Source organism: Microcebus murinus, chromosome 1 (assembly GCF_040939455.1).
Source record: "Microcebus murinus isolate Inina chromosome 1, M.murinus_Inina_mat1.0, whole genome shotgun sequence".
In the NCBI taxonomy this organism is placed as follows: domain Eukaryota; kingdom Metazoa; phylum Chordata; class Mammalia; order Primates; family Cheirogaleidae; genus Microcebus; species Microcebus murinus.
The window spans coordinates 78,142,451-78,163,557 of record NC_134104.1 but is presented as its reverse complement, the minus strand read 5'-3'; the positions used below and the strand labels follow the sequence as shown (position 1 = coordinate 78,163,557).

Genomic DNA, 21,107 nt, shown 5'->3' with positions numbered 1-21,107 from the left:
AAGGATTTGGGGAGTTGAGGAAGATAAGGCATCAGATTAGATGCCGTACCAGAGTCCAGACAATGAGGGGTGAATGGGAGTTTGGATTTCTTACAGTGAATGACAAAAATAGGAGATAACAGTATGATGAGAATGACAAGAGCAACACTGAGCGTCTCCAAGGCAGAGCTCTACGTTGGATGCTGTGGTGTAATCTGGTGTACCTACCAGATTCCCTCCTTCAGAACCAGGGAACTTTTTCCCCTAGCTGCTGGGAGTACTGGCTGCTGGGTTAAGATAAGGGCCTGAGTTCCTCCAAGGATATTGACCCTGGCTGAAGGTGTGCCCAAGGCCATGCCTCCCTCTCTAGGGGCAACGCACATCCAAAAGAAAGTCAAGGTTGGGGTACAAAGGCCCAGCCCCCTTGCCTCAATTCAAGATATCTCTGAAGGACTATCCAAGCCTCCAAGCTCCCCGTGGGTGCAAGGAAGCCTCTGCTGCATCTGTATCACAGTTCACCTCCTCCTTATGCTCAATCCTGCTTTCTTCGCTTCCTTACAGGTGTTGTTCCCAAGAGCGTTCACCAGTAGACCTACTGCATGGAAATCTCTACCTCAAGTCTCTTTCCTGGGGAACCTGGCCTATGGCAGTTGCTAACAGATGTGATCTGAGGAAGCAAACTCTAAAAAGGGATTTTTGGAACTGAATTACCAACCAGCCAACTGGCAATGAAGACGTCATCACCGGTAGTAAGTAGAGTATTGATAACCCTGACATGCTGTAACTGCAAAAGTTAAAATGTTTACCAGTGGAGGAGTTGGGATGGAATGCCAGTACAAGGTAATGAGGGCAATATCTCAGGCATTTGAGAGGTTTATAGAAAGTTTTAATTACATGGAGTCACATGGCTATTGCTAGGGGCTATTGCTGCACTAGAGAAAGACAATAAAAGGTGTAAAGGTGATTAATTACTAATGTAAGATGAACTGTGAACATCATAGGCAGCATATAAAGAGACTCATCTCCTGCAGTCACAGGGGAGAAAAGGCAGAGTGTTAGGCCCAGGACTTAATTGTAAGGAGAGTGAAGTTCCAGAGAAAATTGAATTGTCATGGCAAGTCCACTACGCCAAGGTTAGGGCCTTGATTAAAAAGAAGTGGGACCCTATGACTTGGGATAGGAACCTCTGGGCCCATAATTTGAGAATCACCAATTCTGAGATTCCCCTGAATGCTTTGGGCCTGCCCCTCCCTGCTGAACCCTGCTGCTCCTTCCTTGCTTGAAGGTAATTCAAAGGCTTCTGCCTTGCAAGATAGCACATGTCCCACTCAGAAAATACACCTACCACCCCACACACACACCACCCCCCCCCCGCCCTCAGAACAATAATTAGAGTTAAGTCATAAAAGACAACCCATCCAGGGAAGTGCTGAGACTACTACTAAAGGGGAAAAGGGTTCATATTCTCAAGGAGCTGTAGGATGTAGCCAACATGTGTCAGCAGAAGCCGGGAGAGTATGTGTGGGACTAGACTCTTAGGGTTCTGGATGCAGAACATAAATTACGGCAGGTATAGTTTATCGACATGGAAACACTTTTTGCAATGCAGGATTCAATGCCTGGGCACTCTTGGAGACTTGCTAATATATAATAGTGCTAGGTTGACTCTTGAAAGCTTGGAGAAAATTATGCCGCACATTTTAGTGATGACCACCAGAACTGCCAGAACTGGCATGGCAGATGGTGGAAAAAGAGATCCAAAGACCCAGAGAAGTGGCTTGAGTAAGAATATATGGGCAATGGTAAACAGCTTAGATTGTTGCTCAGGGCCTGGAAGGAGAAATATTGCAAGGCCAGGTACAGTGAGAACTGGGGAATTGAGTGATGGATCTATGGGAGTGGGTATGAAATGTGAAGAGCTGTGTGTCACATGTTAATGACCTCTACAGAACATCTACCACAGAGGAAGAATTAAACAACCAAGCAGAGAGAGTGGCCAGGCTAGCTGATGTCAGCCAGTCGATATTGTTGCCCACCTTAGTGCTGGCAGAGTGGCCCATGAACACAGTAGGCACGGTTGTAGGAATGGAGGCTACACATGAGCCCAACAGAATGGGCTCCCACTCACCAATGCTGATCTAGTTGCTGAATGTACAATTTGTAGCCAGAGACCCATGCTGCCCTCCAGATGCTGGTACTCAAGGATACTAACCAACCAGTTTATGGTAAGTTGATTACATCATAACTCCTCTACTCCAGGAGAATTGGTGATCCATCTTGACTGGAATTGGCACATATTCCAGATATGGGTTTTTCTTTCCTGACTACAGAGTTTCAGCACCATTTTCCAAGGACTTACAATCTGAGCCAGTGACACAAGACCTCACGTAATATTGCATCAGATCAAAGGACACACTTTAGAACAAAAGAGGTACAGAGGTGGGCATATGACCACGGGATCTCCTAATCCAATCACATACTGTAACACCCAGAAGCCACCAGCCTTCCTATTAGAGCAATGGAATATATCTTTGAGGATACCTTAAGGTACCAGTTTTGAGATGATACCCCAGGAAGATGAAGTACCATCCTCCAGGAAGCAATTTATACTCTAAATTGACAACCACTAAATGGTACTATGCTCCCAATAGATCGAATACAGGGTTATAGAAACCAAAGAGTAAAAATGGCCCTTCTTATCATCATTGTCAGTGACCTACCTGGGGAATTTTGTTTCTTGTATGAACGACTAACCCTCTGTGGTCTAGAAGTCCTGGTTCCTAGAGAGGAAATACTTCTATTGGAGATACAGTAAGAATCTCACCCAGTCACTTCTGGCTCTTTGTGCCAAGGAAGGTAGTCACCATCCTGGCATGAGTAATTGACCCTGATCATCGGAAAGCGACAGGACTACAAATCAATCGTCAGCAACGTAATATCTCATTGTGGTTTTGATTTGCATTTCCCTGATAAACATTGAGCACTTTTTCATATGTCTATTGGCCATTAGTCTATCTTCTTTTGAAAAGCTGCTGTTCATGTCTTTTGCCCACTTTTTTATGGAGTTGTCTGATTTTTTTCTTGCTGAGTTGCTTGAATCTTTGTAGATTCTCATTATCAGCCCTTTATTGGATATGTAGCATACAAATATTTTCTCCCATTCTGTAGGTTGTCTATTAACTCTATTGATTGCTTGGCTATGCAGAAGCTTTTTAATTTAATCAAATCCCATTTATTAGTTTTTGCAGTTGCTGTGATTGCCTTTGGGGTCTTCTTCATATACCTTTTATAACAACCTGGCTGGAACTGGAGACCATTCTTTTAAGTGAATTGTTGCAAGAATGGAAAAACAAACACCACATGTACTCACTATTAAATTGGAACTAATCAATCAACACTCATGTGCACACATGAAAGTAAAACTCAATGGAAATCAAGCAGGTGGGAGGCAGGGAGGGGGGATGGGTAAAATCACACCTAATGGCTACAATGCACACTATCTGGTGATGGACACATTTATAACTTTGACTTGAATTGTACAAAAGCAATTCATGTAGCCAAAACATTTGTACCCCCGTGATATTCTGAAATTTTTTAAAGAAAATCAAAACTTCAAAATAAAACGAAACAAATGATCAAGGCTATATAGGAAACTTGAGTAACATTAACAACCTTGATCTAATAATAGAATTCTATATTGATCAAATAGAGAACACACGTTCTTTTCTAGCACATAGAATATTTACCAAAGTTGATGGCATGTGAGACCAAAAGAAGTGTATTAAATACCAAAGAGTTGATAGCATATAGATTGAGGGGATTTCCGAACATTTTAAATCATGTACCTCCATTGTTATAGGTTGGGTTCCCTGGGAAGGAGACTCTGAGATGGAGATTGTGTGCTAAATGCTTATGAAGTGATTTTGGGATTAATACCTGTGAAAGAGAGGAGAGGGAAGCAGGAATGAACAGAGGGAGAAGTTGAGCTGCAATGCAGTACCAATGAAGGCCTCATCCCATTCAAAGTCTCTGGGAGCTCTAGATCTGTCAGGCCTTCAGAGTTGGGGCAAGAGGATTAGGCATTTATACCCCTACATTGAGCAGTAGTTGGATGCAAGCTACCCTTGGAAGAAGGTGTGATCTTGAGCAAGGCAATCCCCAAAGAGGACCATCTTCTGGCAGCACTTCTAGCAGCTGGGGAAATAAATCTTTCATTCCTGAAAGGGAATCTGGATAGCACATCACATACATTTTTAGTATATGCCTCTAATATATAGGATGCTTGTTGATCTAAAAATCATATACTTTTACCCTGTATATATTATAATATGTTGATATACATGTACATTATAAAACACAATAAAAAAGAAATTTAGAAATGATGAGATAATTATGATATAAACAATATATTAGAACATCTTGCTAATAAGTGATGGTTTCATATTGTTATTAGCTAATGTAATAGGACAATATACATTTAGGGCAAGCTTCATCATGAATAGTAGGCATATAAATCAATATTTCTAAAATGTCCTCTTGGAGAAGGTGGAATAACCCTAAGTACAGTAAAAATGTGCACAAGATAGATTGCATCAGCTCTGTTCATGTCATCTTATAAGATGCTTTTAGGAACTCATGCTGCCCGACTACTTTAAATCAATATTTCTAACAGTCTTCTTGATAATTTCAAATATTTTTGGCTAACTTCCTGCCAGATTTGACTAAATCATTCTACCTTGTAATACAGGTGACAAAAAGCTGATTATACGAGAACGACTAGCTCTGCCATTTTCTTGTTCACCTTTGCTTGCATTATTTATCTTCAATTGTGTTTTCTTTCAAGACATCTTTTTAAGAGTGCTTTCTTTCAAGGAATCTTTTGTGAGGGTTAATTTAATTAAATTACATAATTTAGCCTGAATATCCACATCATCTGTGATATTTCTCCATATGCAGAAAGCAAATGAAAGAGGAAGAATGCTACTGTCAACCTCTGCATTTTGGAACTTACCTTCTTCCCTCGAGAGACCTCATTCCTGGCGTATGGCTGCCTGAGATGCAACCTGGTGAGGACAACAGCATACAACAGGGGAGAAAGTATTAATCAAGATCAATTTCTTATGTTGTAAACAAAAATAAATAGCAATAGCGGTTCTAATATTTTCTGCCTGCACCTCTGTGGATTGTCTTTTACACCCCTTGGGAGAGGCACCCCATTCTGGGGATCTCTCATCTAATGAGCAGAAGGTATGTGTATTCCAGATTTAGTGCTGAAAGGTACAGCTTTTCAGATTTCTCTTTTCCTTTGTGCCATTGTTGACCATCTCTCCTTGTGATAATACATATTTTCTTTGCGAGCGCTGTTTTGTCTCTAATTGAGTAGCAATCAATCTGAGGTTCAAGTAGGCTTGTGAGACTATTTCCTACTAAATGTCAATTTAAAGCCCTATTCTAAAGTTCTTAGTAGGCATCTTCATCTGCCTACAACAATTATATGTGGAACACAACAGAAAAAATTCTGGGTAATTCAACATCAAGTTGAAAAACACATCAGACTGGCAAAAAATTTTTTTTAAAAAACAAGAAATTCTGCCTGTGTATCAGAATTACCTGTAGCATCAAGAAAATAAAAACAAAACAAAAAACTCCAGTAATTCTTGAACTCCACCTGCATTAGTTCACATTAGTGTCAGCTGTGAGTAATTAAAATTACTCCACCAACAAAAACATCAATTTCCCCATGATAGGAGTTGATTGTTCTCCCATATAAATGACTGTTGGAAGTAGAGTGGCCACGCTGCTCCAAGAGGTTCTCAGGGACCAAAGCTCTTCATTCTAGAGCATGGCCTTTGTTTTCATCACCTAGCACAGTGGGTGGAACTCCAGTCCTCATACCTGTGTTTCAGGCAGCAAGGTGGAGGAAGGGACAAAAAAGAAATGGGCAAAGGACGCACATCCTCTGATCATTAAGGCAGGTACCCAGATGCTGCCACATGACAATCCCACTGACACATCCCATTGTTTAGAATTTAGTCACCTGTCCACAACGTGATGCAATTTATTGTATATTCTAGGCATCTACATGCTCAGCTAAAAGTTGAAACATTTATTACTACAGAAGAAGAGAAACTTTGGGGAACAGCCAACAGTCCCTGCCAAAATTTACAAGTCAACAATTCTTCAGGCCTTGGCCAGCTTTGGAAATCCAAGTGCATTTATGATTTTGATGGAGAAGGTTTTGCCCTAACCTAGGGACATGACATGATGGCTAGATTTAGCAACTGTTCCTATGTCCTCTTGGAGAAAGTGGGATAACCGTAAGTACAGTAAAAATGTGCACAAGATAGATTGCATCAGCTCTGCTCATGTCATCTTGTAAGATGCTTTCAGAAACTCATTCTGGCAGGCTACTTTAAGTTGGGTGAAAGAAAGCAAATAAATATTTCAATTGAAATGCCCTGACATTTTTTGGCCAAAAATGAAAAACTCTGTTCATCTCTCTCATAATCCACTTTCTCAGGATGCTACCAAAAAAAAAAAAAAATACTAAAAAGAACCAAATGTAATCATTTCCTTAAAATTTGGTCCCATTGGAGAACTAATATAAATGGAGAATTTCTCTCCACTTTTGTCAACTTTTATTTAGAAAGAGACAGCAATGTACAGAAGAAGAGTTTTTGGCATGAAACTGCTACACAGAGTGTTTTGGGAACAATACTGGGTCTGTACAACTCTAGGGGGTCCCATTCACATTATTTCTATGTGGATGACAACCCCTTGGTGCATGGTGCGGATGGTTTCCCCTGGAGTTTCATGTTGCTTCTGTCCTACCTGGAAGCAGTGTCACTTCTCTGTGAATCTCAAAATATGTATAAGCTGTCAAGATAAGCAGATGGCATTGACTGCCGCGCAGGGGTGGGGAACCTGCCACTTTCTCATTTCAAGATTGTTCTTTTTTAAGCACCAAAGCAGGCAAGAAAAGCTTCGTCTTTTTCTGCTGCACCCCTTTTGATAAAAGGATTTGCTCTGTAAAATTTGGATTCAGTCAAAAGGCCACACTTAAGGACCTCAAAGGCCACAGGTTCCCCATCCCTACCAGTGGTCAGATAATCCAGTGAGCCCTCAATATTTCTGATTTCTAGGTGTCTGTTTTAAAGACAAATCTAAGACCCTAGAAATGTCGCGTTCCTACAGTGCAGTCAATTATGATTTGCATAAATAATTCTGTAACATCATTAATCAGGGGAATTTAGGATCCCTCACGTTATCTCTCATGCACACCTGCTCCTACTGGAAATGAATGACTAGATAGCAACTGCAGCTGCACCGTGGCTTTACTGATTTAAAGAATATCATTAGTCTCATCTTTAAAGCTGGAGTATTATGGCAAAGCTTCAAGGGTGTTTCCAATATATAGTTCTCATCAGAGTCAATTACCATTAAAGCACATTTTTTAGACTGTCATTGAGAAGTTTTTAAAAAATATATATGGTTTTAAAATTAACAACAATAAAATCAGCCTTTTAAGTAAGTGTATTTTTAAGAATATCCTTAAAGGTTTCATCATATTAACTACTATTATAGGTAGGACCCAGTAAATTAGAATTAGTTTTGCTTCATTTGATATAAAATAAAAAATGAACTCATAATTCTTCTTTCCATTTTCTATGTATAATGTTGGTCCTTAGCCTTTATTGACTCATGACACTTTGGGGAATAAGAAGGTATAATACCTCTTCCAAGAAATGTAGAAATATACTCAGATACATAGTATAAACTTTTATCATAACACTTCAAGGGTTGATTCGTAAAATCTATTGATAGGCCCTGCAGTTTCTAAACCTCAATCTAGAGGCTACTGTAGAATGAAAATAAGTTTTAAGAACTAGAAATAAAATCTATTCAAGGTTTGAGGAATAATGTGTTTTTTTATTTTTACATTAATTTGAAAATAAGTCACCTTGGAGACAAAGTTACTACTTTCAGGAATCTTCTCCATTGATGTCTTTAATTTCACAAACCAAATTATATAAAATTCAGTAGTATATATCTCAAAAATTATTCTAAGTTGAACTACAATTCAAGGCAGACTTTTGAATTTTTTTTTGTATGTTTGTTTTGCTTTTTTACATTGGAAAACTTATACTCTGTTCATTTAAGATTTCTCCATCAGAACTTTTTGTAATTTTCTTTGGTCCACAGGTGAAAATATTGTGGAGACAGTTTATTTACACCACACCAAAGGATAACAACTTCAACCCCATTTATTTAACAACTTTGAGATATAATTCAAATGCCATATATTTCCCCCATTTAAAGGATACAGCTTAATGGTTTTTCATATATTCAGTTATGCAACCATCACCACAATAATTTTAGACCGTTTTACCAACCCAAAAAGAAATCCTGTACCCATTAGCAGTCACTTCCCCTTCCCCACTTCCCAATAAGTCTAGCCTTAGGCAACCACTAATGTACTTTCTGTCTCTAGAGATTTGCCCGTTCTGGACATTTTGTATACATGTCCATACAATATGTGGCCTTTTGTGACTGGCTTCTTTCACTTAGTGTAATGTTTTATAGGTTCGTCATGTTATAGCATGTATCAGTACTTTATTTTTTATGGCTGAATAAGAGTTCATTGTATGGATACACCACATTATGTTTATCCATTTATCAGCTAATAGGTATTTGGATTATTTCTAGTTTTGGGCTATTATGAATAACTCTGCTATACAGAATTTGTGTACAGGTTTTTGTGTTGACCCACCCCTTAATTTTTAACTACACAAAGCAAAAAGTAAAAGAGAAGAACTCCTATAACAAAATTATACAAAATTTGTTTTGTAATAATTTTAGATTGTTCATGACTCAACCATTTCCATATACAACATCACAAAGACATGTCATGACAGGGAAATTGGCATCATTACTCTATCACAGAATTAAGAAATCCTAGAAGGTTAGATGTTCCCTAAGATCCCTTCTTATACTAAGCTAACAACTTACTACTTTCTGTTACTTCTTCATGTATAGAAAAGACCATAAAGACCAGGTTGTGGATATCCCCTAGTCTTGGGGAAATGACCATCTTACAAGCAGCAAGCACGGCTGTACACATGTGACTGGGCCTTAGACAGAAGTGACATGTGGAGCATGACTTGCCAAGCTACCCTGAGTTCTCCATTCTGGTCTGAAGTACTTGGTTCCCTCACCACTTCCCACTTGTGTTTTGCCTGACACTTTAATGTTTGTTGAATGTATTATGATTCATAAGATTTCCAATCAATACTATGTATGTGAGGTTGAAAGGAATCAAAATGAATTAATAACTTAGCTGCATTTATCCTTCATTAATTGACATATTATTCCTGAGGATCTCTCATCAGCTATTCTGGTATTATATTCACACAAGTTTATTCATTGAATTGATCTGATAGGGACAGACTCAGAGGCATAGGAAGCATATTCCTCAAGATTTGACCCATCAGAGTCATCGGACAGAAGACTCAAAGAAGAGGTTTAGCCAACTGATTATTTCTTTTGCTTGGGTTTCAGAGCAAGCTTATTTTAGATTTTTGTATTTAATTTCCTGAAAGGACAAATCACAATTTACTGCTGGGGGGCCCTGCCAAGCTTTTCCATTCTTTCAGAGGAGGGTTTCCCTGGGCAGCCAGTTTTTTTAGATAGTCACTGGGCTTCAATTGGGGAATATCAGGATTCTGCCTGAAATACTTCTGTAACTTCTCTAGAACTGTTGGCAACCCAACTGTGGAAGCGTAGAACATGGGCCCACCCCTGTGCCTTGGCCATCCATACCCATGTAAATAGATAACATCAATGTGCTCTGGGCTAGTAGCTATACCTTCTCCCAAGATACGGAATGCTTCATTGATAAGTGAATACAAGCAGCGCTCAAGGATCTCATCCCGGCTAATGATACGTGATTCAATGTGATAGGTTTCTCTGTATTGTGACAGATATTTGGAAAGCCAGGGATCAGGTTTGTGAATCCTACCCAGTGGCTTGTCATATTGATACCAACCCTTACCTGTCTTTTGGCCAAATCGTCCTAATTCGCAGAGCATATCAGGAATTGGGCAATATCTACTATTGCCCCGCTTTCGGGCAGGAGTTTCTGGAGGCAATGTAGGTCCAGTAAGACCTTGTCCCTTTCGAGATTTCCAGCCCACATCCAACCCAGCAAGGTCGGATACTCTAAAAGGCCCCATTTTGAAACCAAATTCTTCCAGCACCTGATCTATTTCCTCTGGCTTACTGCCTTCTTCTAGTAAGAAATACGTCTGATTGTAATAAGGATTCAACATTCGATTCCCCACAAACCCATGACAGTTGCCTACAACTACTCCAATCTTTTTAATCTTCTTTGCTAAGCTCATAACAGTGGCAATTGTAGTAGGGGAAGAGTATAGACTGGGAATAACCTCTAACAACTTCATGACATGAGCTGGTGAGAAGAAGTGGGTGCCAATGACCAAGTGAGGACGACTGGTGGAAGAAGCAATCTCGTCAACGTCCAGGGCTGAAGTATTGGTGCACAGAAAAGCTTCTGGCTTGCACACGGCTGACAGTTCTGCAAAGACGCGCTTCTTGAGGTTCATTTCCTCAAACACTGCTTCAATGACTAAATCTACACTACCAAGCTCCTGCATAGATGAAGTTAACCTAGGTTTTGGTCCTGACCAAAAGTGGCCACTCTGCTGCATTTTGGATGCTTCCTTTTCCAAGATGGAGGTTATTATCTTGTCCGCAGTTTCCAGCTGCTTTTTATCTGATTCTACAGCAATCACAGGGATCTTGGCCTTCGCAAAAGCAATGACAATGCCTCGGCCCATTGTTCCCAAGCCTGAAGATAAAGAGTAAAGGAGAAAAAAAATGATTTAATGGTATTGGGAACTGGATAATTACTCACTGGATAGAAGGCTTCTGTGACACTGTGGCATTTAAAGAGATTGAATCAAGCAATGCACATGGATTGAGTACTAATTAAGACTAGCTATTCTGTTAAATGCTCCAGAGGATATAAAAATTAGGAGTCACACAGACAAAAGCTATTTGAGCTAATAAGCAAGTTGAACAAGGTTGTCAGAAACACAATCAATATACAAAAATCAATTGTATTAATATTTCTATATAGTAGCAATGAACAATCTGAATATAAAATTAAGAAAACAATTCTACTTACAATAGCATCAAAAAAGAATAATACACTTAGGAATAAATTTAACAAAGAATAGGAGGACTTGTACACTAAAAACTACAAAACATTGTTAATAGAAATTAAAGAAGCCCTAAATAAATGGAAAGACATCCAGTGTTGATGGATCAGATGACTTAATATTGTTAAGGTGGCAATACTATTTGAATTGATCTGCAGAACTAACACAATCCCTATAAAATCCCAGCTGGTTTTTTGCAGAAATTTGTTAATTGATCCTAAAATTAATTAAACTGATCCTAAAATTCATATAGAATTACAAGGAACCCAGAAGAGCCAAAATAGTATTAAAAAGGAGAACAAAGTTGGAGAATTCACTCTTCCCAATTTTAAAACTTATGACAAAACTACAGTATTCAAGACAGTGTAGTACTGGTATAAGGATAAACATATAGATCAATGGAATAGACCCATACACTTTTGGACAATTGGTTTTGAACAAGGGTGCCAAGACCATTCAGTGGGAAAAGAACAGTCTTTTCAACAAATGATGCTGGGATAACTTGATATCCACATGTAAAAGAATAAAGTTGGATCCTTACCTCACACCATATACAAAAACTAACTCAAAATGGATCGTAGACCTGAATGTAAGCGCTAACCTTAGTTAGTTATTTGTCATGCTATTTCTACACTTCCTTAAAAAAAAAACATATTCTTTTATACCACAGTTTGATTGAGACAACAAACAGACTGAGAAAATGTGGGGGGAACTCTTTGCCTCCAAGTTGGGTTGGTGCTAGAGATCTGGGTGATGGTTAAATAAGTTGATGCTTTTAGTAAACTATAGGCCTTCTCCCAAGATTATTATCCTTAAGCTGGTGCATAGAACATTTTGCTTATCACTTCAGAGATTTAAAATCCACCAAAGTCCATTCTTGAGCCAAGACTAAGTAAGAGCAATTGAACTTAGGAAAGTGGCCCAAAGAAACCAATCAGGGAGTTATCTTCTAAGGAAAGAAGACATTTTGTTTGGAAAAGTTCCAGTGGGGGGAGTTGAGAAGCCATGGTTTCAGGGCTCAGCTGGATTTGAGGATAGTGGTTTTGAACTAGGAGAAGTGAATGGATCCAGGGACCAGAAAGATGGACTTTACTCCAAATACCTAGTTACAAAGTGATAGGCCATGCTTTGAAATGTGGTACAAACAATAGTCATTGCTGGGAAATCCAGGAATGAGAGATTCATGCAGGGAAGAGGTGGGGATGAGCAAAAAACATGCAGAATCTAGAGTCAGATAGACCTAGCTGGGTCAGACTCACACCACTTGTGTTGAGCTCACTGTTGAGAATGCTAGTGTCTCTTCATGTAAAATTCTTTATTCATGGGCTGGGGTGGAAATTAACTTAGCTAACATAATCACTCTGCTTGGCATGGGGCCTGGCACCTGGTGGTCCTAAGCAAATGGTACATGGGCAGATTTGGAGAATTCCATTAACTACCCCACACTCTCACCAAGAACACCAACTGAGGAGATGGGCCTTGCCGATGCTGTTTTCCAGGATGCTCCGGAGGGAGTTGACCACTTATTTACCTCCCTTTCAGCAAAGAAAGCATATTGCAGGGCTCTAGCCTGCCCTGATTTCTGAAGGTACATAAACAGCTCCTCCTCCTTCTTGATGCCTTCTTCATAGGGATACTGCACAGAGGCCTGGATGGCACGGACACAAGCCTCTTGAGCAAGGCACCCAGGGTGCTGCTTCCGCATCCTCAAGATGGCCTCACTGAAAATGGTGTCCATGTTGGGCAAGCTCTGAACTGCCTTGTTGCAGAGTCTACGGGATTCTAGAGGTTGATCTGAAAAGAATAAGAAAAATCAGAGCTTTGGAAATGTCACTTATACAAAGGGAATATGAATGTATAATAATAACAGCACAACAATAATCTGTTCAAATTCAGAGCACAAAATTAAATACTATTCATCAAAATATTTAATGTAACACTAATATCAAAATCTGACATCCTTGCAACTTAGTCCAAGAAGATAGAATTTAATTGATTCAAAACAACATTAAGTTACCTAATTTGGGTCTAAAAGTTGCATTTTCTTTTTATTCCAAGGCCAAGACAATTTTATAATAAGTTAAATATTAATCTGTTGATGAGTCTAAGGAAAACAGTTATGAATTAATATTTTAGATTTAAAATAATCTTAACTCCATTCCTAATAGTACCAAAAACTTTAAAATACCTAGACAAGAAGACAATGTGATACTGATGCAAGGACAGGAGTACATATCAATGGAAGATAACTCAGAGTTCATAAGTAAATCTTTAAAATTATAGCCAATAAGTTTTCAACACAGGCGCCAAACAATCCAATGGGGGAAAGGAGAATCTTTTCAACAAATGGTGCTGGGATAATATTGAATGTCCAAACAAAACAAAACAAAACAAAACACTTAGATCCTTACCTAGCACCATATATAAAAATTAACTCAAAATGGCTCATAAATGTAAACTGAAGAACTAAGACTATAAAAATCTAGAAGAAAATATAGAAAAATCTTCATGACCTTGGGTTAGGCAAAGTGTTCTTAGACACAACACCAAAAGCTTGATCTACAAAAGAAAAAAAAGAAAAAACTGGACTGCATAAAAATTAAAGAATTTTGTACATCAGAGGATACCATTAAGGAAATGAAATGACAAGCCATACACTGGGAGAAAATGCTGTGTGCTAAGCAGAATAATGGGCCCCCGAAATGTCCACACCCTAATCCCCGGAACCTGTGACTATGTTACCTCGCATGGTAAAGGGGTTTTATAGGTGTGATTTTTAAGGTTAAAGACCTTGAGATGGGGAGATTACCTTGTGTTATCTGGGTGGGCCCAATCTAATCATACGAGTCCTTAAAAGTGTAGTACTTTTCCCAACTGTGGTGAGAGAGATTTGACAATGAAGAAGGGTTAGAGAGATGCAATATGCAAAGGACTTGACCTGTTGGTGATGATGTAGCTTTGAATGTGGGAAAAGGGGGCCAAGAACCAAGGAATGGAATGGCCTCTAGAAGCTAGGACCAGCCCTCAGTTTACAAACAAAAAGAACGTGAAGACGTTGGTCCTACAATACAAAGTACCGAATTCTGCCAACAACCCAAGTGAGCAGGAGGCAGATTCTCCCCTAGAGCCTCCAGAAAAGAGCACAGTAGCTGACACTTGACTTGTAGCCCAGTGAAACCTCTACCAGGCTTCTAGGCCACAGAACTGTGAGATAATAAAATTGTGTTATTTAAACTGCTAAGCTGGGCCAGGCTCAGTGGCTCACACCTATAATCCTAGCACTCTGGGAGGCTGAGGCAGGAGGATTGCTTGACTTCAGGAGTTTGAAACCAGCCTGAGCAAAAGCGAGACTCCATCTCTACTCAAAATATAAAAATGCACCTGTAGTCCCAGCTACTCAGGAGGCTGAGGCAGGAGGATCACTTGAGCCCAGGAGTTTGAGGTTGCAATGAGCTACAATGATGCCACTGCACTTTACCCAAGGCGACAGAGCCAGACCGTCCTCCCCAAAAGAGAAAGAAAGGAAATGTGGTAAAGCTATACAATAGAATACTATTCAGCAACAAAAAGGAGCAAGCTACTGACACATGGTACAACACAGATGAGCCTCAAAAAATTATGCTAACTAAAAGAAGCCAGATGCAAAAGATTACATATTGTACGATGCCATTTAAATTAAATGTCAATAAAAGGGCAAATCTATAGGGTTGAGGATATGTAATGGGCATGAAGGAATTTTTTTGTGAGGGTGGACAAGTTTTAAAATTGATTTATGGTGCCAAGTGCGGTGGCTCACGCCTGTAATCCTAGCACTCTGGGAGTCCAAGGCGGGTGGATTGCTCAAGGTCACGAGTTCGAAACCAAGAGCAAGAGCGAGACCCCCGTCTCTACTAAAAAAATAGAAAGAAATTAATTGGCCAACTAAAAATATATAGAAAAAATTAGCTGGGCATGGTGGCACATGCCTGTAGTCCCAGCTACTCGGGAGGCTGAGGCAAAAGGATTGCTTGAGCCCAGGAGTTTGAGGTTGCTGTGAGCTAGGCTGACGCCATGGCACTCTAGCACAGGCAATGGAGTGACACTCTGTTTCAAACAAAAAAAAAATTGATTTATGAGATGGCTGCATAACTCTATAAGGCAAATCATGCCTCATTAAAGCTGTTAAAACATATCTAGAAATGAATTTATCAAGAAAGGTATAAGACCTTTCAGAAGATAAATATATTTTATTAAAATAAGACCTTAATAGAGAGACAGCCCCATGCTTCTGGATATAAATATTTAACAGCATAAAAATACAAATATTTTCCATATGTATTGTATATGAAATTCTAATAAGAACGCTTATGGTTCTATTTGTTTTAAATAATGCAACAGAATGATTCTAAAGTTTGCATTAAAGAACAAATGTATAACAAATTAGTTACCAGAACTTCAGCTATACTAGAAACGTTTTCTAAAAATTACTACCATGTAGTCAAGAATAAACCATTATGTTAAAAATGTACATCTTAGTTATTCAGATAGAAAAGCTACCTATAAAGCAGTTTCACTATAAAAACACATACAAATGTCAGCCCATCTGGCACTGGTGTGTTAAGGCATGTCCAAGGAAGAGTGAGTAAGGTTTGGATGAAATCATGTGCACATGGAAGTATATCTGGGAGGCATTATATAATCTCAACCTCTTTTTTTAACCTAAGATATGAGAATATTTCCTTAATATTTCCTTAATGCTTGATTATTTAATAGAGTTGAAAACAATGAGTTTCTAAATTAATGATTTTCCATATGATGTTAAGAATAGGATTCAGGAAAAGTCAGAAATACAGTAGTTAGCAGCATGTGGTCCCTGTTCACCCTGCTACTTTGGGAAAACATGAACTATACCCAACAGCCCACCAATTGCTTGCTCAATTATCCAGTGAGTTAGCCCAACCCTCAATTTATGGGAAAGCAAGCTCAACAGAGAAGAATGAGAACCCTTCCAGGGTTTACAGCTCATTTAATTAATTCACTGGTGGCCTAAAAGGAAGACAAGAAGGGGCAGTGGGGAGATGAGAGAGGGGACAAGTGTGTGGAAGAGCAAGTGGATGAGGAAAGAGGGCTGAGCTGTCGGTGTGGTGGCCAGTGCAATCTATGACGTGCAACAGGGTGCAGAAGGGCTTGGGATATCACAGAGCTGGGTCTTTGTCCTTGGATACTACCATTGTTCTCACCATTACTGGGGCTAATTCTCCATTCCATAGTACACATCAGATTTATTTGAAGAGGTGAAGAAGTTCAGGTGCCTGTGCCATACCTTGAAATCAACCAGGCCCCTATGGTGGGGCATAACTATTTTTGACAAATTCAACAGTTAATTTTGATGTCTAGCCTCTGGGAGGTCCAAAGGCAGAGAGTTTTGTCCGCCAGTGCATCAAGGACAGATGCAATTCCTGGCAACTTTGTCTTAGACCAGAGATGGAAAAGAAAAGAAGAGTGGTGAAAAAGAGAGAGGAAAGAGCAAAACTGAGAAGAAAAGAAAAGCCTGCTTAATGGTGTGCAGTAATTATTTCTGATCAGCATAATTCTACCAACCTGGGGACACAGCAGACCTCTCAGACTACATGTGGGCATGCTGGGAGCTGCTTAGGCACTTGTCCAGGCCAGCCACAGGGCCACACTAAGGACATCCACTGGAGAGTTTGAGATCAGGGCACAATCTTAGGTGGTTTTTCCCTGCTCGATTTCCTCTCTCTCTTGCTGCAGCTGTAACTAAGGATGTGATTTTCTTACAACTCCTGTTTATTACTATATAACATACTCAGAATTTCCCCTTTGGGTCTACAGGTACAGTTGTTTTCAAAATATATTTCTTCTACACTTGGTAGTTTCCAAGTCACTCGGCTGTACCTACATAATAAGACAGGTGACTGTCAGCATCAGCATTAGCTGATCAGGAAAATGGGGAGGAGAGGAACTCTTAGTGATTGAAATATACTCATAATTGAATTCTTTTCTTGACCCACTCACATTGTTTTTCTTAATTCTATGAGGTATTCTAAGGCAGAAATATGTTCAAGCTTTGATAAAACATAAGTGAATCATGCTTCTGAAGGAAGAAAAGGATGTGATGATTTTCCCTTCTTCCTTCTGCTAAACTGATAGGAGGAGATTTTCTCTGCCTAGGCTAAAGAGAGACTAAACATGCAGTTCACAGAAATCGTGTTCTCAGACATAAAGGATTCTCTCTTCTCTGACCCTGACAAATAATAAGTGGTGGCCATCTATAGACACTCTGCAAAGGACAGACAGAACAACTGCAGATCAACAGGCTTCAGGGGGGTCACCCGCAGAACTTGTACAGCAAGCAAAAGGGAAGCTCATTGCAGACATGTGCTTCGGCCTCCTATGCAAGACAGGGTCACTCAGCTCTTTTGAAGCACGTTCATATAAATGTTCACAGAGAGTAAAAATAAATTACAAAGCGGAAAAGATAAAATGAAGAGAAAGATAAATAAAACCACTAAGATTTTTTAAAAGCGACAAAGTTCAAATGAACAAACAGACCAAAAACGGCTAACACAGCCTAGCTCAGCCATAGGAACAGGACTGACGTTTGTTACAGATGCAAAAACAGAGCATGAAGGTCCTGAGTTGATGGATGTCCCCTGTGCCCATCACTGCTGGGAAAGGTGGGGCAGAGAGCCCGTAGTCTCTTGGTCTTTGAGTAACTGCACACACTTTCAGCTTGATGCCAGAAACATGCACACGGGAATAAGAAGTTCTTAACTCAGTTTGGGAACAAGCAGGCTGCTAGCCACACGCAAATGCAAATAAATAGCACTTTACGATACCTTCCCCTCCCTAGTTTAGGCAAAGCAATCTGTTTTGGCCAAGAAATTCTGCATTGTGCTGCTAAATCCACTATACTGCAGCAGTCTGGGAGGCTCCATATTAAGATGCATAAAGCTAATTAACTTCCACAGTCAACTCGCCAGGATACAGTGTTGAGTTTGTAGAGAAATTTGCAGCTTCTTCTCAAATCACATTTTTAGATATGTTAACCTCCTATACTGTCCTGCTGCCCATAATCGATTCCGAAAGTACTGATTGGAACACTGACCACTGGAAATTCCCTTTTCTTCCTCCTTTCCTATATGGAATGTGGAAACTAAAGAAGTGTTCTTAATCTTTTCCTTTTGTTATTTTTTCAAGTCAACATTTGAGCAGTGGGGATGAGAACAGGTGGACTTAATGGAATGCTTTTACAAATGGGAAAAGGAAACAAAAATTTTACATGTGTTTTAAAAATGGACATGTAGGCCAGGCGTGGTGGCTCATGCCTGTAATCCTAGCACTCTGGGAGGCTGAGGTGGGCAGATTGAGCTCGGGAGTTTGAGACCAGCCTGAGCAAGAGCAAGACCCCATCTCTACTATAATAATAAAAGAAATTTGCTGGACAACTAAAAAATACATATATATTTATATATATAAAATTAGCCAGGCATGGTGGCGCATGCCTGTAGTCCCAGCTACTCAGGAGGCTGAGGCAGGAGGAACCTCAGCTTGAGGCTTGAGCCCAGGAGTTTGAGGTCGCTGGGAGCTAGGCTGATACCACCGCACTCTAGCCTGGGCAACAGAGTGAGACTCTGTCTCAAAAAAAAAAAGTCCTAGAGTTTTCCATGGGATTCTAATCACTAAACCCCCAAAAAGACTCAGTGGAGCTGTTTGGATTGTATCAAGGACAAATAACTGGGGCCCAATTACTGTAGCCTGTGATGGCCCAGAACATGGTTTGAAACCAACTAATGCCTTTTCCTCTTTTTTTTTTTTTTTTTTTTGAGACAAAGTTTCTCTCTGTTGCCTAGACTAGAGTGCAGTGATATCATCATAGCTCACTACAACCTCAAACCCCTGGGATCAAGGGATCCTCCTGTGTCAGCCTCCAAGTAGCTGTGACTGCAGGCATGTGTCCCCACACCAGCTAATTTTTCCTATTTTTGGTAGAGATAGGGTCTCCTTGCTCAGGCTGGTCTCGAACTCCGGAGCTCAAAGGATCCTCGCGCCTCGGACTCCCAGAGTATTAGTATTACAGGTGTGAGCCAGTACACCCAGCGCTGAACTCTTTCCTTTTTAGATGAATAAAATAATGTCCAAAAACGTGATTTGTTACGGTCCACATAGCTAAGGCTGAGACTAGAGTCAAGGAACCCTGACTTCCAGTCCTGAGCCCATTTCTCTATCAGACTTCACTCTTTCCACACGGGCCTCCCAAAGGCATCCCTTTTTCTTTTGAGTAAATTTAATGGCTCAGATGTTAGGAAAAGATAAATATTTTTTTAAATCAAGAGTTTTGATTAACTACCACCCAAGTATAACCACTGTTAAAAATTTGTCAAATCTCCTCATAGTGTTTTTTCCTTATGCAAATATGAATAAGATATGCACATATACATGTGAAATTTTCTCTATCTGATTTCTTAATATTATATGTAAGCACTTTCCAAGTTTTCCAACTTTTTAAAAAAATGGATGTTTTAGTGGCTGAAAGAGTTGCTTCATTGAGATTATCATCTTTTATGTAATCTCCTAAAACTAAATATTTTAGTTGTTTCCAATATTTTATGATAAATAAAGCTTCAGTGAGCATTACTATACACAAATCTTTATGCACTTCTGTGATTATTTTTCTATGATAAATTTCCAAGAATAGAATTACTAAGTCAAACAGTCTGAATAACTTTTAAGCCTCAATACATGACTGCCCAATTGCTCTCTAGATAGGATATATTAGAAGCAGTATAAGCCGGGCCCGGTGCCTCACGCCTGTAATCCTAGCTCTCTGGGAGGCTGAGGCGGGTGGATTGCTCAAGGTCAGGAGTTCGAAACCAGCCTGAGCAAGAGCGAGACCCCGTCTCTACTATAAATAGAAAGAAATTAATTGGCCAACTAATATATAGAGAGAAAAAATTAGCCGGGCATGGTGGCGCATGCCTGTAGTCCCAGCTACTCGGGAGGCTGAGGCAGGAGGATCACTTGAGCCCAGGAGTTTGAGGTTGCTGTGAGCTAGACTGATGCCATGGCACTCACTCTAGCCTGGGCAACAGAGACAGAGTGAGACTCTGTCTCAAAAAAAAAAAAAGAAGCAGTATAGTAAGAGCTTATTTAAACTCAATTTTACCATATTATTTTTTCTGTCCTTTCTAACTTGCTTGGCAAAAATTAGTACCTTTTAAATCATTAATGATTTCTCATTAATCAGGTTTAAAAAGCATTAAGAGTGAAGCATACACTTACTTTACAACCCAGCAATCCCATTCTCAGGTATTTACCCAAGAGAAAGGACAACACATGTCTACAAAGACTTGTACAGGCCCAAAGTGGAAACATCCTAATTGTCCATCAATTGACAAATGGATAAACAAATTGTGGTTTGCCCATACTATAGAATGCAATTCAGTAATAAAATGGAAACAAATATTAATGCATGCAACAAGAATGAATCTTAAAAACATTATGCTGAGTGAAAGAAACCAGACACAAAAGACTACACACTCTATGTATGATTCCATCTATATGAAATTCTAAAAAACATAACATTATAGTAACAGAAAGCAGGTCAGTGGTTGCCTGTAGTCAATGGGCAGGGAAGGGAATCTACTGGAAAGAAGCATGAGAATATTTTTTAGGGTGCCAGAACTATATCTTGATTGTAGCAGTGATTACATAACCATAACCAATTACTAAAATTCACCAAACTCAAAATTTAAAATGTGTGAATTTCGTTGTATAGAAATTACACCTCACTAAAGATGGAAAAAAACGGAAACAAAACTAAAAATAACTTAGAACTGTTTAGTAAAACTAATTTATCCTAAGCTAGAAAAAAATTTTCTTAAAAAA

General features: G+C 39.4%; 1 protein-coding gene across 1 annotated transcript in view; it reads right to left on the bottom strand.

The window, feature by feature from the left end:
• Positions 1-8,188: 8,188 nt before the first annotated feature.
• Positions 8,189-21,107, bottom strand: part of EHHADH (enoyl-CoA hydratase and 3-hydroxyacyl CoA dehydrogenase) — a 42,843-nt gene continuing 29,924 nt past the window's right edge. The window contains exons 6-7 of the mRNA XM_020286583.2: positions 12,672-13,013; positions 8,189-10,846 (exon numbers count right to left, since the gene is read on the bottom strand). Of these exons, the coding sequence (XP_020142172.2) occupies positions 9,585-10,846; positions 12,672-13,013 (1,604 nt within the window). The 3' untranslated portion in view covers positions 8,189-9,584. The remainder of the gene's footprint in view (positions 10,847-12,671; positions 13,014-21,107) is intronic.